Genomic DNA, 18,816 nt, shown 5'->3' on the forward strand with positions numbered 1-18,816 from the left:
CCAGTGTGTGGGTGCAGTTCACACTCGTATCTTCCCTGTCACTCAGGACACATTCACCTTCGGTTTCACCTCCCAACTTTTCTGACAGAGAAGGACACTAGTTGTGGTGCGCGGTCCTCTCGGGACTCCACGACTTACGCTCCAGACACATAAACATCACATGACCTCCAATGTCACATGATGGGCGCTCATGTACCGTACACACTGGTTTTAGGCCCATGAGTGAGTTTGTGACAAAAACTCATTGGGGCACATGTCCGTGTATAATGCGCTGTGCGGGGAGTCACTAAGATCCTGCCCCGATATCCTACATGTGTCGCTTCCCCGCTCAGGTCCCCGGAGTTCACCTTCTTCTTCCTGGTGCATGTAAGTGCATTGTCCGTGTATAATGCGCTGTGCGGGGAGTCACTAAGATCCTGCGCCCGATATCCTACATGTGTCGCTTCCCCGCTCAGGTCCCCGGAGTTCACCTTCTTCTTCCTGGTGCATGTAAGTGCATTGTCCGTGTATAATGCGCTGTGCGGGGAGTCACTAAGATCCTGCGTCTGATATCCTGCATGTGTCACTTCCCCGCTCAGGTCCCCGGAGTTCACCTTCTTTTTAGTGGTGCATGCAAATGCCTGGGCTTGCGACACAATTTGAAAGTTAAATCCTGCGCTCAGTCCGAATCAGACGAACTGTCCGATGGCATGCCCCCCGATTTACGCTGCATGGAGGCAGCTGTTAGAGATTTTTATCTAGGTTTTAAAACAGTCCTTCATGTTGTACAGTCCTTTCATGGCTCCCAGTACCAGGAGGAGAGAACAAACCCAAGACACACGTCAGTTTCTTAGTGTATGTAAAGATCTTCTCCCGGTTTATTTCACAACCACAGTCGTATATCAAAAAAGGACAGAAGAGTCATCAAAGAGGTGTGAATAGAATACTGCAATGCTATTGGCCATAATGAATTTACCAGCACATTCTGTAAGACATTCTCTGTAAGACGGTTAATGAATTGTGTCTTCCCAGTCCTTGTTCACAGACATGTTTATACTAATCTCCCTGAGAATAAAAAGATAAGCTGGCTCCAGAACCCAGATATATAGAACTAAAGATGAAGGACAGACTGGATTCCCATAAAATGTCAAAGGGAATTAGCTGGTAGGCGAGCAAACAGGTTACATAAAATGAAGTTTGAATCATGACGTTAACTGGACAGTACTAGACCCCCGTCGTGACCCCTGGCTAATACTTAAAATGGCGGACAGTCCCTTATTCTGGGATTTCTCAAGTCAAGATGGCGTCCGAAACCAGTGCGATCTCCTTAACACAGCGGAGCTGCGCCACCAAAAGGGTCACATGCTCCAAAATCCCAGCGCAGACACTAATTAAATACCTGTGCAAGCCGTTTTAGCCCCGAAAATGGTGCACAGTCCGACAAAAGTGCAGCACGACCCTTAGTAAATGAGCCCCATTCTGTGCACTGGTGAGATTTCATGGACTGAATCTTGTATTACTGGTCGCAGCGTATGGTCTGGAAAATCCCTGCAGCACACAGAGTGAGTTTTTTGGCCCAAATTTTCCAGTGGTCAACCGGTCTTAGCTGTGGCTTGTGATTGGCTGGAGAGGTCCTTAACCTTTTACGAGTTACACAAATCCCTCGTCTCCACAGAATATTCCCTCAGCTTCTCCTCATTTCTCTCACATTTCTGGGGGTTTGATGGATTTTTCCATCTTTCAGTTTCAGTTCCTACCAGATGGATTTTCCTGAGTGACTCGTCCAGGATGAAGAGGAACAGGGAGAAGATGGCGGAGATGATCTGTGACCTCACCCTAGAGATCCTCTACCAGGTCACAGGAGAGGTGAGAGGTCACATCCTTCTTATCTGCACTTAGTGACCCCAATATCTCCCAGTCTTCTAGAAATGTCCCATAATGCACAGCTCTGATGTCACATGACCTCATTCTTATCCCCGTGTCCCATCTGTGTCTCCATAATCAGGATTACACAGTAATGAAGACGACTTGTAGACCTCAACATGAGAACATCAATAAGCAGAAGATCCTAGAACTTACCTCCAGGATCACTGAGCTGCTGAGCGGAGAGGTGAGCGCTGCCGGGAATGCTGGGACATGATATAATAACACAAGGGAGGGGTCCGGGGGATGACTGTGTCATTGTGTGTGTCAGGTTCCTATAAGATGTCAGGATGTGGCTGTCTATTTCTCCATGGAGGAGTGGGAGTATGTAGAAGGACACAAGGACCTGTACAAGGAGGTCATGATGGAGGACCACCAGCCCCTCACATCACCAGGTAATAGATTATATCCACACGTCTGATCATTATCTGTCAGTACAGAATGAATTCAGTCTCTGGATGTTTCCTACAGATCTATACAATGAGGAGATATCAGCGGAGAGATGTCCCCGTCCTCTTCTTCCACAGGATTGTCCAGAAGAAGATCCCATGGAGGATCAGGTAGATATAATCCTGCAGGATCTGTAGACCGACCTCTGGAGATGATCCCTATAATCTGTGGATGGGATGTGTGAGTCCTCATGTTCAGTCTCTCCGGTTTCTCGGTCAACCAAATTCTATCAACTCTCCGTAGTTTTTGTGGATGTGATATAGGAAGCTCTGAAGTCTGTCGCTCCTTATGACTGATTGTCTCTATACGACTTTTCTAATAATTGTTTTTACACTTTTTTTTTTTTACTTAGGGTCTGAATATTATTTTTGCTGTAGCAGTAAAGGAAGAAGAAACAGATGTGAGCGGTGATGAGGAGTGTAAGGAGGACGTCCCTACAGATAACCCCCCAGGTGAGTGACAAGCACTAAGACAAGGTGCCCACAGACCGACGTCTTTGGTTGGATAAATCTGTCTGAGTTCGATGGGAGTTTGGTCAGTCCCAGCTCTAACGAACTCTCTGTTTTTGAAGTCCCAGTGCAATGAGTTATATCACATTCACATATCGGGAGCTTCTACCTAGGAAGACATTTGAGTACATTGAAATCAGTTGGCGAATATGACACATGACTCGGATTAGAGACCATGGTACCAAAATATTCCATGTGTCCAGCACAATGAACCACCAGTGTTTCCGAGTTCTGTCTGATGTAGACCCAAACTGCCGTGGGGAGGGACCAAAATGAGAACTTGTTCACATGGCCATAATGTGGACAATCCATACAGACAATATTATGGCTGCGGATCCCATCCTGACCAAACAGAATATACAGGGGGCAGTTATATAATAATCATTACTTACCCCCGATGCTCCATTACCAGCGCTAGAACAGTGGGGAAGTGGAGAATGTTCTGATTTCCTACAAAACTTAAAGTTTGTCCACAATTGTTAAAATTTGGAAAATGACTTTAAAGGAAATCTACTGCCAGAACACTATTTTGTAGCAGGTCCTATGATATCCAGGTGAAATCACTAATCACGTCTCATGTCCGTGCCACGGGAAATGCTGTTTGGACCTTGTATAACTTGAAAAAGAAGTGAATCCCGGCACTGGATAAAAATGCGCAGACTAAGGGTTATTTGGGCGCCCGAAACGTGTCAGGTGGAGCTTCTGTTTGTGGAACTTATGTTTTATGGGAATTTAATAAAATATATTGGATTTATAACTCCGGTGCCTCATTTTTTAAGTAGTTTTCCGATGTGTGGCTCATCTCTGTACAACTTTTATAATTTCTTAGGTTATAAACTTTCTCATCGAAATATGCAAATTATCTGCAAATGCTACTTGGGAGTGGAGTTGCCTCTGCGAGTGCTGAAGTCTAAAGCTCCTCCCTGCCCCAAGTAATAGTAATCACAGGTGTCATGGATGCACAGGGGGCGGGACTGCAGAGGCTACTCCGGGTGTGTATTAGCCTTAGCCCCCGGAGCTCACAGAGGCTACTCCAGTAGTCTTTGCAGATAATTTGCATATCAAGATTATAAAGATTATAACCTGATTATCAGCATTCTAAGAAATGATAAAACATGTGCAGGAATTATCTAGACTTCGGAAATCTACTTCTAGAACTTCCTTCAATACTTACATTTTGCCAAGTTCTTTTGTAAGTGTGTGGAATATTTAGACATCATAATTGTTTTTAAATTATTCTTTTAAATTACGGTAAAAAATTTTAATCCGTGTTCTATCGCGCAGATGTCGGCTTCGGGAGCTCGGAGGGAAGACTCATATTTTCAGGTCTTCTAACAGAGGATTGTGATATGAAACCAGAGCCAGATGAAGAGCCCAACCCTCCCTCCGATGTGCCCCCAGCCCTTCACCGCACAGATCTGTCGTCTGATCATCCTACACAAGTCCAGTCTCCAGATCCATCACAAAGTATTCTGCTGGTTAAAACTGACAGAACCGGTGAACGTCGTAGAGATCCCAATCCGGCAAAGACATTTCCATGTTCGGAATGTGGGAGAAGTTTCACTTCGATATTCTCACTGAACGCACATAAAAGAGTTCACACGGAGAAGGAGCCGCACACATGTGCGCTGTGCCAGGAAGATTTCCCTCACAATTCGGCTCTTATTAAACATCTCAAAACTCACACGGGGGAGAAACCGTTCAAATGTCCAAAATGTGAGAAAAGTTTCAAAAAGAATTCAGATCTGGCGGCCCACATAAGGAATCACACGGGGGAGACGCCCTTCTCGTGTACCGAATGCGGGAAACGTTTTACCCAGAGGAAAAACTGTATCAGACATCAATTATCTCACACGAGGCCATTTCCGTGTCCGGATTGTGACAAGAGGTTTATCATGAAAGCCGATCTGAATAAACATCTGGACACTCACCTGAAGGAGAAGCAGATTCCATTTTCTCAATGTCCCAGTCGTCAGGATTGTCCAGAAGAAGATCACATGGTGGATCAGGTAGATGGACATTGTCCTGTAGGATCGGTGGGATGTCCTCGTGTTCAGTCTTGTTTCATCCAACAGTAGTAAATGTTTAATGAGATGATTGGAGAGGTCAGGATCATAGCTGACCAGAGATGGGACCAGGATCTCCTCAAAATAGAACCCATGTTGGCCAACATCCATATATTTATAGGAAGTCCACAAAAACAGGTCCATAAGGAGTTTATCCAGCAGATGTCATGGGCAGGGGAAAGTTATTTCACCCTACACTGCTCATTACGACACACTGGCCCAGATTGTGGAACGTAGATACAATGTCCAAGTCTTCCATTATACGTGTACTCACTGTTCCTTTTGCAGCCATGTTTTTAAGGTCTAAGGCAGTGGTGGCGAACCTATGGCACGGGTGCCAGAGGCGGCACTCAGAGCTCTTTCTGTGGGCACCCGGGCCATGACCCCAGCGCACCAGACAGGACTCAAAGAATCTTCTTGCAGTTCCAAACAACTTAAAAGATGCTGCTTTCAGTGATATTTTGATACTTACTTCATTAGTAGGGACTTTAGGAAGAGGGATAATGAGTAGATAGGGCTGAATTATCTTTGGAGGACCTCCTGCTGGCCCCGCAATTCTCTGTGTACAGAGGAAAACTGGAAAGAAGCTAAAATGATGAAAATTTTCCATTTTTCTACTGTGTTGCTGTCCTCAAGAGGCAAATATGATTGAAAGTTGTTGAACAGGGAGCAATAAGTTACTGCTTTAAGTTTTGGTTGACACCTCGCGATAAATAAGGGGGGTTTTGGGTTTCAGTTTGGGCACTCGGCCGCTAAAAGGTTCGCCATCACTGGTCTAAGGGGTAAGATACAAGCCAAAAAAGTAGCATGTGAGACCTGATATAGGTTGGGGTGGGGGAGTTCTAGTGGCCTCACCATCTAGCCACACTGAACTTACACGTGCAGGAGGTTCTAGATTCCGTTATTGAGTCTCCATATGATCTCTGTATCTGGCTTCTCCGAGATCCACAGCAGTTCAGTTTAGGTAACTCCATCTCCCGTCTCATCTTGCTCATGAAACGTTCTTCCTGGTAACATAAAACTCTCTTGACTTTTTTTACAATTTTTGTTATTTAGGTTTTGGATAACTTTGATTCTATGCCCATAACGATAAAGGAAGAAGAGACAGATGTGAGCGGTGATGAGGAGTGTAAGGAGGACGTCCCTACAGATAACCCCCCAGGTGAGTGACCACCACTACATGAGAACTCGTTCACACGGCCATAATGTGGTGACATCATCCCGACAATATTATTAAAGGAACGCTCCAGTCGCAGCTAATTGATTGAATTGTACCTTGTGCAGGACCTGAAGGGAGGAGCAGGATGATTTCTCCTTGTATTCCTAGACCCTAGAGTCCTGCTCCTCCCTTCAGACCCTGTACTAGGTACAATTCAATGGGGCACATTTACTAAGGGTCTGAATCGCACATTTTCGGCGAGTTTCCCGAATTTTTCCGATTCGTGACAAATTTCCCCGGGATTTTGGCACACGCGATCTGGTTGTGGTGCATCCGGCTTTCATGCGACAGAAATGGGGGGGTGTGGCCGTTGGAAAACCCGACGGATTCGGAAAGACAGCGCAATTTAAAATAGAATAGCACTCACCTAAACCGAGACGGAGTAGGTGAAGTGAACTCCGGCGGACTTCAGTGCAGCAGCGACACCTGGCGGACATCGGGCGCACGGCCTTAGTGAATCCCGGCAGAACTTGAATCAGCGTCGGAGAACGCGCCGCTGGATCGCGACTGGACCAGGTAAGTAAATCTGCCCCATTGAATCAGCTGTGACCAGAGTGTTTCTATAATTCCTAAAATCTTGGGCCGATTCTCACCAGATGAATGTCACTGAATAGTAGACTACTTGTCGTGAAGTGGGGGCGGTGATCCGATCTAGTCCAATAAATGGTTTGATCACTGACTCGTAACAAGGTTGGTGAAATGGTCCAGGACCTGTACACGGCTAAACTAATTTACAACTCAAAAGTCTGGACTAAAACCTTAGCCCGATGCGCGATATCTAGGCCTCCAACTAACCAAACCTGACAAGTTTCTGCGACCCCTGCATCATCAGAGGTGGTGATGAGACTCCATCATGAAGCTCTATGTTGTCTTCTTCTGCATCATTATAATTCTTTTGGTTTTTCATTTATATAATAATCTAATCCGTGTCCTATTTAGCAGATGTCAGTGCCGAGAGCTCGGAGCGACGCCTCATATCTTCAGGTCTTCTAACAGAGGATTGTGTCCTCAAACAAGAACCAGATGAAGAGCCTAACATTCCTCCCGATGAGCCCCCAACCCTTCACCGCACAGATCTCTCGTCTGATCATCCTACACAAGTCCGGTCTTCAGATCCATCACAAAATAAAACGCACAAAAGGAGTGAACGTCGTCGTAGAGCTCCCAACGTGGCAAAGCCATTTCTATGTGTGGAATGTGACGAATGTTTCACCTCGAAATCGTCACTGAAAGCACACCGGAGAATTCACCGGGGGCAGATACTACATTCCTGCGCTCACTGTCAGGAAGATTTCCCCCACATTTCAGCTTTTATTAAACACCTAAAAACTCACACGGGGGAGAAGCCATTCAAATGTCCCGAATGTGGGAAAAGTTTCAAAAAGCATTCGGATCTGGCGGCCCACATAAGGAATCACACGGGGGAGACGCCGTTCTCGTGTACCGAATGCGGGAAACGTTTCACCCAGAGGAAAAACTGTATCAGACATCAGTTTTCCCACACGAGGCCATTTCCGTGTCCGGATTGTGACAAGAGGTTTATCATGAAAGCCGATCTGAATAAACATCTGGACACTCACCTGAAGGAGAAGCTGGTTTCATGTCCTCACTGCGACAAATGTTTTGCTTCGCGATCATATCTTGGCGCACATATGAGAATTCACAAAAGAGAGGCGTCCTTAATTATTGTTCAGAATGTGATAAATAACGTACCCCAAAATCCGATTGTATTAGATATCAGGAAGGTCACCCAGGGTCAGGGCCCGTTTCATGTTGTGAATGTGGGAAGTGTTTTACCCTGAAATCACATCTTTTTTGCACAGGAGAGAATTCACACAATGGAGAATTCACACAGGAGAGAAATGTTAACTTTATGTTCATGTTTTTTTTACTCACAAATATAAATAAAAACGTGCTGTTGTCGTTTTTTGTCCTCTGGTCGTAACGATCAGGACCTCTCATTCATTTATACGTGTTTCCTTCAGATTATTGTGGAGGAAGAGAAACAATGAGAAAATCCGCACTAAACTATTTCTTCTTTTCATTTCTTCTTTGCTCTTATTGCAAAAAAAAAATCTGCCAAAATTCTGATTCAGGTTTTCTTCAACAGATTATCATCACTCCCATTTCACATGGCAAGGATGTAACTAGAAGCGGTTTGACCCCATTGAAAACAAATGGATGGAGTCCCACTTTCTCTTCCTGGCTGGCCTATTTGCTGCTCCGCTGTATTTGCTACTTCTAAGGCTGCATGCACACAGCCGTGATGGAGAGGAGGAGGGGGTGACACGTGCAGCACCTTATGGCTCAGTGCAGCCATTGCTGGTCTATGGGGGACGTATTGTGGCTGTACACATGTCCCCCTACTGTCGTGTGATGTGGGCTTACTCTTGGTATATGATCCTCGGCTTTATTTAGTGACTACTCTGTATGTATTTGTGATTCTGTTCTTTGTATGCTCTCTCAGTTGTGACCAGGACTGTTTAATACCCCTTATTGCGTTTTTCATTTGTTTGTCTTATTACGTATCTGCACTGTGAGAGAATGTCTTCATTCTTATCCTATATCAATAAGATACGTAGAGGCAAGCAGGCAGGGCTGTTGGGGGGACGGATTTTAGGGCTTACTGTCCTGTCTTTGATTAGAGTCCCCATAACAGAACAGTCACTAATCAGTAGGGAGTGCACAGGTTTGCTGTGAATGACTTCAGCACTGGACACCACTAGTCTCTCACACAGCTTTCCTGGGATTCTGCTCCGCTCTTCTGTGATTGTTGTGGATTTCTAGGTCATAAATTTGTCACCAAGGATTTTCCAGAGGTTTTCTATTGGGTTTAGATCAGGGCATTTCATTGTTTCAATGTTTTCCATTTCAAAGAACTGCTTTACCAGTTTTGTTGTGTGATGGGGGACATTGTGCTACATGAAAATTGCTGGATGACTGAGTGAAGAACACAAGGAAGGAAGCAGGTGTTACTGAGGAAGGTTCTGATACTTGCAATCGTTCTGCCATGTAGCTGTATGAGAGGTCCAACTGCAGAAACATTCCCCAAACTATGACACTTCCTCCACCGCCTCTCACTGACTCCTTTACACACTTTCGGTTCAATTTTTTTCCCAGTTGACTGATTTGGGAAGTTCTGTGCAGCGCTGCGTAATCTGTGTGCGCTATATAGATAAAAGGAATTATTATTATTTGTTAATGAACATTTCCCATCATATCCAGGTAAATGAAACTTGCTTTCATCACTAAAATGAATAATTAACCTCTTCTCCTCTGTCCACACATTTTCCTCATGTTTGGTCACAGCAGAGTCGTCTTTCAGCCCAAACGCTCTTAAATTTTGTGCCTCTGTAGGAGGAGACAGATTCTTACCCTGCTCAGTGCTGAACTGGGGCGATTCCAGCTGCAGTGATGAAACAATTCCCCACTATTATACATAATCTGGTGGGGCATGAATGAGTTTGTGATGATGTGAAGATGGAATATTCTAGAAATCACAGAATTGAAACAACTTCTCTTGCTGTGGCTGATTAACAAAATTCTGTTTAACAAGAGTCTTCAAATATCAGAACTTTGCTTTGACTGCGACCTCCCAGTGGACTCCTGGCGCTGTGTGTTCACACGTTCAGTTTTTCCAGATGTAGTTTTTGAAGCCAAAAGCAGGCGTGGATCCTGATTGGTGGGGACATATCCCCGAGAGAAGCTCCTCCCCTTTATTTACTCCATTCCTGGTTTAAACATCAAAAACTGCATCTGAGAAACTGAACGTGTGAACGCACCCTCAGGATTTTCTTTTTAGCCGGGGCTCCCTTCCATCCAGGAGACCTGATGCTGCGCCCCCCATTATTCAGGGGAATTAAGAATAACACGATCCCCAAAATGTACATACAAGGTCTTCTATCATCCAGGAGACTTTCCTGCCTTCTTCAGGTTCATCAACACAAAATTCTTCATACGAAGTAGTTGGTATATGGGAAGGAACCGGAACTTATGTGGGACCTTACAAATCCTATAAAGGAAGGGGGGGGGGCTTTTTGTTCTTTTTCTTTCAGAGAAAGGAAAGTTTTAAGCCTCAAAGTAACCGGGAGACCTGGAGGTCTTTTTTCTTACTTTATTTCAGGTCAGAACCCATTCAGGTGATCTTGAGGTCTGCCAGATGAGCTGGTGGAGCGAGCCGAATATTCTAAAATTAAGATTTTTCACTTCCCTTTAATTATATAAAGCTTTTATCTTACTATACACATCGCACACACACACAGCTCTGCTACATACTGTACACATCACACACACAGCACTGCTACATACTATACACATCACACACACAGCACTGCTACATACTATACACATCACACACACAGCTCTGCTACATACTATACACATCACACACACAGCCCCGCTACATACTATACACATCACACACACAGCACCGCTACATACTATACACATCACACACACAGCTCCGCTACATACTATACACATCACACACACAGCTCTGCTACATACTATACACATCACACACACAGCCCCGCTACATACTGTACACATCACACACCCAGCTCCGCTACATACTGTACACATCACACACACAGCCCCGCTACATACTGTACACATCACACACACAGCTCTGCTACATACTATACACATCACACACACAGCTCTGCTACATACTATACACATCACACACACAGCACTGCTACATACTATACACATCACACACACAGCTCCGCTACATACTATACACATCACACACACAGCTCCGCTACATACTATACACATCACACACACAGCACCGCTACATACTATACACATCACACACACAGCTCTGCTACATACTATACACATCACACACACAGCTCTGCTACATACTATACACATCACACACACAGCTCTGCTACATACTATACACATCACACACACAGCACTGCTACATATTATACACATCACACACACAGCTCTGCTACATACTATACACATCACACACACAGCACTGCTACATACTATACACAGCACACACACAGCTCTGCTACATACTGTACACATCACACACACAGCTCTGCTACATACTATACACATCACACACACAGCTCTGCTACATACTATACACATCACACACACAGCTCTGCTACATACTATACACATCACACACACAGCACTGCTACATATTATACACATCACACACACAGCTCCGCTACATACTATACACATCACACACACAGCACTGCTACATATTATACACATCACACACACAGCTCTGCTACATACTGTACACATCACACACACAGTCTGCTACATACTATACACATCACACACACAGCCTGCTACATACTACACACATCACACACACAGCTCCGCTACATACTATACACATCACACACACAGCACTGCTACATACTATACACATCACACACACAGCTCCGCTACATACTGTACACATCACACACACAGCTCTGCTACATACTGTACACATCACACACACAGCTCCGCTACATACTGTACACATCACACACACAGCTCTGCTACATACTGTACACATCACACACACAGCTCTGCTACATACTGTACACATCACACACACAGCCTGCTACATACTATACACACACAGCTCTGCTACATACTATACACATCACACACACAGTCTGCTACATACTATACACATCACACACACAGCTCTGCTACATACTATACACATCACACACACAGCTCTGCTACATACTGTACACATCACACACACAGCTCTGCTACATACTATACACATCACACACACAGCTCTGCTACATACTATACACATCACACACACAGCTCTGCTACATACTATACACATCACACACACAGCCTGCTACATACTACACACATCACACACACAGCTCCGCTACATACTATACACATCACACACACAGCACTGCTACATACTATACACATCACACACACAGCTCTGCTACATACTATACACATCACACACACAGCTCCGCTACATACTATACACATCACACACACAGCTCTGCTACATACTATACACATCACACACACAGCTCCGCTATATACTGTACACATCACACACACAGCTCCGCTACATACTATACACATCACACACAGCTCTGCTACATAGTGTACACATCACACACACAGCTCTGCTACATACTATACACATCACACACACAGCACTGCTACATAGTGTACACATCACATACACACAGCTCTGCTACATAGTGTACACATCACATACACACAGCTCTGCTACATACTATACACATCACACACACAGCTCTGCTACATACTATACACAGCACACACACAGCTCTGCTACATACTATACACATCACACACACAGCTCTGCTACATACTATACACATCACACACACAGCTCCGCTACATACTGTACACATCACACACACAGCTCTGCTACATACTATACACATCACACACACAGCACTGCTACATACTATACACATCACACACACAGCTCCGCTACATACTATACACAGCACACACACAGCTCCGCTACATACTATACACATCACACACACAGCTCTGCTACATACTATACACATCACACACACAGCTCTGCTACATACTGTACACATCACACACACAGCTCTGCTACATACTGTACACATCACACACACAGCTCCGCTACATACTGTACACATCACACACACAGCACTGCTACATACTGTACACATCACACACACAGCTCTGCTACATACTGTACACATCACACACACAGCTCTGCTACATACTATACACATCACACACACACAGCTCCGCTACATACTAACACATCACACACACACAGCTCCTCTACATACTAACACATCACACACACACAGCTCCGCTACATACTATACACATCACACACAGATCCGCTACATACTATACACATCACACACAGCTCTGCTACATACTATACACATCACACACAGCTCCGCTACATACTGTACACATCACACACAGCTCTGCTACATACTATACACATCACACACACAGCTCTGCTACATACTATACACATCACACACACAGCTCCACTACATACTATACACATCACACACACAGCTCTGCTACATACTGTACACATCACACACACACAGCTCTGCTACATACTATACACATCACACACACAGCACTGCTACATACTATACACATCACACACACAGCCTGCTACATACTATACACATCACACACACAGCTCTGCTACATACTATACACATCACACACAGCTCTGCTACATACTATACACATCACACACACAGCTCTGCTACATACTATACACATCACACACACACAGCCCCACTACATACTGTACACATCACACACACAGCTCTGCTACATACTATACACATCACACACACACAGCCCCACTACATACTGTACACATCACACACACAGCTCTGCTACATACTATACACATCACACACACAGCTCTGCTACATACTATACACATCACACACACAGCTCCACTACATACTATACACATCACACACACAGCTCTGCTACATACTGTACACATCACACACACACAGCTCTGCTACATACTATACACATCACACACACAGCACTGCTACATACTATACACATCACACACACAGCCTGCTACATACTATACACATCACACACACAGCTCTGCTACATACTATACACATCACACACACACAGCCCTGCTACATACTGTACACATCACACACACAGCTCTGCTACATACTATACACATCACACACACACAGCCCCACTACATACTGTACACATCACACACACAGCTCTGCTACATACTATACACATCACACACACAGCTCTGCTACATACTATACACATCACACACACAGCTCCACTACATACTATACACATCACACACACAGCTCTGCTACATACTGTACACATCACACACACACAGCTCTGCTACATACTATACACATCACACACACAGCTCCGCTACATACTGTACACATCACACACAGCTCTGCTACATACTATACACATCACACACACAGCTCTGCTACATACTACACACATCACACACAGCTCTGCTACATACTATACACATCACACACACAGCACTGCTACATACTATACACATCACACACAGCTCTGCTACATACTGTACACATCACACACACGGCTCTGCTACATACTATACACATCACACACACAGCTCTGCTACATACTATACACGTCACACACACAGCTCTGCTACATACTATACACATCACACACACAGCTCTGCTACATACTGTACACGTCACACACACAGCTCTGCTACATACTGTACACATCACACACACAGCACTCCTACATACTATACACATCACACACACAGCTCTGCTACATACTATACACAGCACACACACAGCTCTGCTACATACTATACACATCGGCACAGCAGAGCCTGGAACACACAAACTCCGCCCACACCCAGCACCATGTGATCCCTGGGCTCCTCCCACACATGATCACATGATGAGGTGACATCACTGCAGGTCCTGTATATAAGCGGCTCTGCAGCTGGGGGTAAGTTACACTGTGCGGTTATTATCTATAGAGGAGATGATATAGCGGAGAGAGGCAGCGCCGCTCTGTACCTCACCCCACGCCGGCTCCATGTCTCACCTCACATCTACGTTTGGTTTTGCCGCCTCTGCCAGTGTGTGGGTGCAGTTCACACTCGTATCTTCTCTAACACTTCATGATGTCGGACATGTGCTCATGTGTTACTTTCCCCTCCCAACTTTTCTGACAGAGAAAGAGGGAAAGTCGCATTCTTCTGGCGTCTCGGTTCAGCTACACGACTCACGTTCTATGCGCTTTAGTTGCAGCCGCGTAAACATCACATGACCACCGCTGTCACATGACCACCGCTGTCACATGACCTCCGCTGTCACATGACCTCCGCTGTCACATGACCTCCGCTGTCACATGACGGGCGCTCACGTACCGTACACACTGCTATTAGGCTGAATACCCACGAGCGAATTTGATCTGTTTGGATTTCCTGGACTAATTGTTGTATCACTGAATGCAGCGTTTCGGTTTAATCCAGTGGTCACAGGTTCGGCTTGTGACTGGTGGAGGAATCATGAGCCCTTCGGAAGTTACACAGATACCTCGTCTCCAAAGAACATTCCCTCAAGTTCTCATTATTTCTCTGGGATTTCGATGGTTTTTCCATCTTCTTTCAGTTTCGGTTCCTACCAGATGGATTTTCCTGAGTGACTCGTCCAGGATGGAGAGGAACAGGGAGAAGATGGCGGAGATGATCTGTGACCTCACCCTAGAGATCCTCTACCAGGTCACAGGAGAGGTGAGAGGTCATGTCCTTCTTATCTGCACTCAGTGACCCCAATATCTCCCAGTCTTCTAGAAATGTCCCAAAAAGCACAGCTCTGATGTCACATGACCTCATTCTTATCCCCATGTCCCATCTATGTCTCCATAATCAGGATTACACAGTAATGAAGACGATTTGTAGACCTCAACATGAGAACATCAATAAGCAGAAGATCCTAGAACTTACCTCCAGGATCACTGAGCTGCTGAGCGGAGAGGTGAGCGCTGCCGGGAATGCTGGGACATGATATAATAACACAAGGGAGGGGTCCGGGTGATGACTGTGTCATTGTGTGTGTCAGGTTCCTATAAGATGTCAGGATGTGGCTGTCTATTTCTCCATGGAGGAGTGGGAGTATGTAGAAGGACACAAGGACCTGTACAAGGAGATCATGATGGAGGACCACCAGCCCCTCACATCACCAGGTAATAGATTATATCCACACGTCTGATCATTATCTGTCAGTACAGAATGAATTCAGTCTCTGGATGTTTCCTACAGATCTATACAATGAGGAGATATCAGCGGAGAGATGTCCCCGTCCTCTTCTTCCACAGGATTGTCCAGAAGAAGATCCCATGGAGGATCAGGTAGATATAATCCTGCAGGACCTGTGGACGGTTGTGGAGATGATCCCTATAATCTGTGGATGGGATGTGTGAGTCTTTTATCCAATGGTAGTGAATGTGTAATGATATGTCAGGGGTAAAGCTGAGCAGAGATGTGGTCGGGATCTCCTCAGATTGGTCTCCGAAGACCATAAATTAGGTTTCCTCCTGTCATTAATGGAATCCAGCAAAAAAGCAGGAGGAGGCCATGCACCAGGAGATGTGGTGAGGTGATTCTTCCTCTGGTTCCTGCTCTCTCCATGTGACTTCTCCGGTAATGATGACATTTCCAATGTGTGAGATGTTGTCTGGGTCTCCTCAGGATGGACCTCAGGGCGGCCAATGCCCATAAATGTCTATAAAGTCCATGTAAGGTCATCTAGTCACTGAACTTACATCATCTCCGTATCTTCAGCTCTGGATGTGTCTCAATTTGCTCCTTGTGACTGATCTGACTGTTTGACGATTTCTACAATATTTGTGATACAATATTTTTACTCAGGATAAAGATCTGGAAGCATCGACCACAACGATAAAAGAAGAAGAGACAGATGTGAGCGGTGATGAGGAGTGTACGGAGGACGTCCCTACAGATAACCCCCCAGGTGAGTGACCACCACTACATGAGGACTGGTTCACACGGCCATAATGTGGACATAACATACGACAATATTATGGCTGCAAATCCCGTCCTGACTGCAGCAAAGGGAATATACAGGGGGCAGTAATATAATAATCAGCACTTACCCCCGACACTTCGTTATCACTGGCGGAACCCGGGGGGGAGAATCCTCTGGTTTCTTCCCAAAGTCTGTTCCCAATTGTTGAATCTTGTAAGACATTTAATAATTACATTTTGCTTATTTTTTCGTACGTGTATGGAAAGTCTTAAAGAATATAAAGTTATTGTATTAAAAGAGTTTTCTAATCCGTGTTATACTCGGCAGATGTCGGTGCCGGAATCTTGGAGGGGCAACTTGTATCTTTTGATCTTAAAACTGAGGATTGTGATATGAAACAAGAACCACATGAAGAGCCTAAACCTCCCCCCGATGTGCCCCCGGCCCTTCACAGCACAGATCTGTCGTCTGATCATCCTACACAAGTCCAGTCTCCAGATCCATCACAAAGTCTTCTACCAGATGAAACTCACAGAACGGGTGAACGTCGTAGAGACCCAAAGACGTTTCCATGTTCAGAATGTAACAAATGTTTTACTACAAAATCATCACTAAATGCACATAAAAGAATTCACACCAGGAAGAAGCCGCACTCATGTTCTGATTGTGAGAAAAGTTTTATCCATAAGGGAAAACTGATTACACATCAGAGAACTCACACAGGAGAGAAGCCGTTTCCTTGTACAGAATGTGGAAAACATTTTAAAACGAAGCCAGAACTTTTTAGCCATCAGAGAATTCACACAGGGGGAAAGTCATATTCGTGCTCAGAATGCGAGAAAGTTTTTCTCCAAAAATGGGAGCTTATGAGACATCAGAGAAATCACACAGGAGAGAAGCCGTTTCAATGTTCAGAATGTGGAAAAGGTTTTAAACTGAAAACACATCTTGTTGCACACCAGAAAGTTCACACAGGAGAGAAGCCACATTCATGTTCCGAATGTGGAAAAGTTTTCATCACAAAGCCAGAGCTCAGTAGACATCAGAGAATTCACACAGGAGAGAAGCCGTTTCGTTGTTCAGAATGTGGGAAATTTTTTAGATGGAGAACAGTTCTTATTAACCATCAGAAAATTCACACAGGGGAGAAGCCGTTTTCATGTCCAGAATGTGGGAAGTGTTTCAGATTGAAATCAAATCTTCTTACCCATCGGAGAATTCACACAGGGGAGAAACCATTTTCATGTCCCGATTGTGGGAATTGTTTTAGAATGAAATCAAATCTTGTTACCCATCGGAGAATTCACACAGGGGAGAAGCCATTTTCATGTCCAGAATGTGGGAAATTTTATAGCGTTAAAGCAGCTCTTGTTAGACACATAAAAATCCACACCGGAGAGACATTATAGATTTATGGGAATATGGAAAATGTTTTACCCAGAAATATTTTTTTAGTTCAAAATCGAAATAAAATCATGCAGTTATTTTGTGGCGCTCGTCGTCTGGTGGTGATGTCCACATTTATTTATGTGTTTTCTTATTCAGATTATTGTGATAGTTTAGTGTAGAGTTTCTCATTCTATTTGTTCTTGTCCTTTCTTTATTTCCTCCTATTGGAAAAGATATTTCTGACAAAATCCGGACTCCAGCAGGTCCCCCCCATGAATCGTCACAGCACTTGTTTCCCGTCTCTCTCCTTCCTCGTGGCGTGTCAAGTGATCTACGGCTTATCTCTGGAGAGAGGGTTTCACCAATCACATGACCCTTACCCAGACACAAAGATATAAACACATTGGGGCGCATTTACTTACCCGTCCAGAGGAGTTCCCCAAAAATGCATTGTCCGTGTATAATGCGCTGTGCGGGGAGTCACTAAGGTCTTGTGCCCGATATCCTGCATGTGTCGTTTCCCCGCTCAGGTCCCCGGTGTTCACCTTCTTCTTCCTGGTGCATGTAAGTGCATTGTCCATCTATAATGCGCTGTGCGGGGAGTCACTAAGATCCTGCGCCCGATATCCTGCATGTGTCGCTTCCCCGCTCAGGTCCCCGGAGTTCACCTTCTTCTTCCTGGTGCATGTAAGTGCATTGTCTGTGTATAATGTGCTGTGCGGGGAGTCATTAAG

General features: G+C 44.9%; 2 protein-coding genes across 4 annotated transcripts in view; both read left to right on the forward strand.

Moving 5' to 3' along the window:
• Positions 1-18,816, forward strand: part of LOC140120790 (uncharacterized) — a 159,378-nt gene that overhangs the window by 42,408 nt on the left and 98,154 nt on the right.
• LOC140120866 (uncharacterized) lies at positions 1,724-18,177 on the forward strand. 3 transcript variants are annotated; one of them, XM_072139870.1, is made up of 6 exons: positions 1,724-1,845; positions 1,985-2,462; positions 2,705-2,804; positions 4,146-4,870; positions 5,984-6,089; positions 17,021-18,177. In XM_072139870.1, exons 2-6 carry the CDS (start codon positions 2,361-2,363, stop codon positions 18,100-18,102), a joined length of 2,115 nt encoding a protein of 704 aa, XP_071995971.1. In that variant the 5' UTR covers positions 1,724-1,845; positions 1,985-2,360; the 3' UTR covers positions 18,103-18,177. The 3 variants fall into 3 exon arrangements, with proteins under 3 accessions (XP_071995971.1, XP_071995972.1, XP_071995973.1); XM_072139871.1 differs by lacking the exon at positions 17,021-18,177 and adding an exon at positions 7,086-8,068; XM_072139872.1 differs by lacking the exon at positions 17,021-18,177 and adding an exon at positions 7,089-8,068.

This window comes from Engystomops pustulosus, chromosome 3, assembly GCF_040894005.1.
Source record: "Engystomops pustulosus chromosome 3, aEngPut4.maternal, whole genome shotgun sequence".
NCBI classification, from domain to species: domain Eukaryota; kingdom Metazoa; phylum Chordata; class Amphibia; order Anura; family Leptodactylidae; genus Engystomops; species Engystomops pustulosus.

Coding starts and splice junctions, on each gene's coding strand:
- LOC140120866 (XM_072139870.1), top strand. CDS start 2,361: ATGTTTCCTACAGATCTATACAATGAGGAGATATCAGCGGAGAGATGT. Junction 2,463..2,704: donor AAGATCCCATGGAGGATCAG/GTAGATATAATC, acceptor TTTTTTACTTAG/GGTCTGAATATTATTTTTGC. Junction 6,090..17,020: donor CCCTACAGATAACCCCCCAG/GTGAGTGACCAC, acceptor TATACTCGGCAG/ATGTCGGTGCCGGAATCTTG.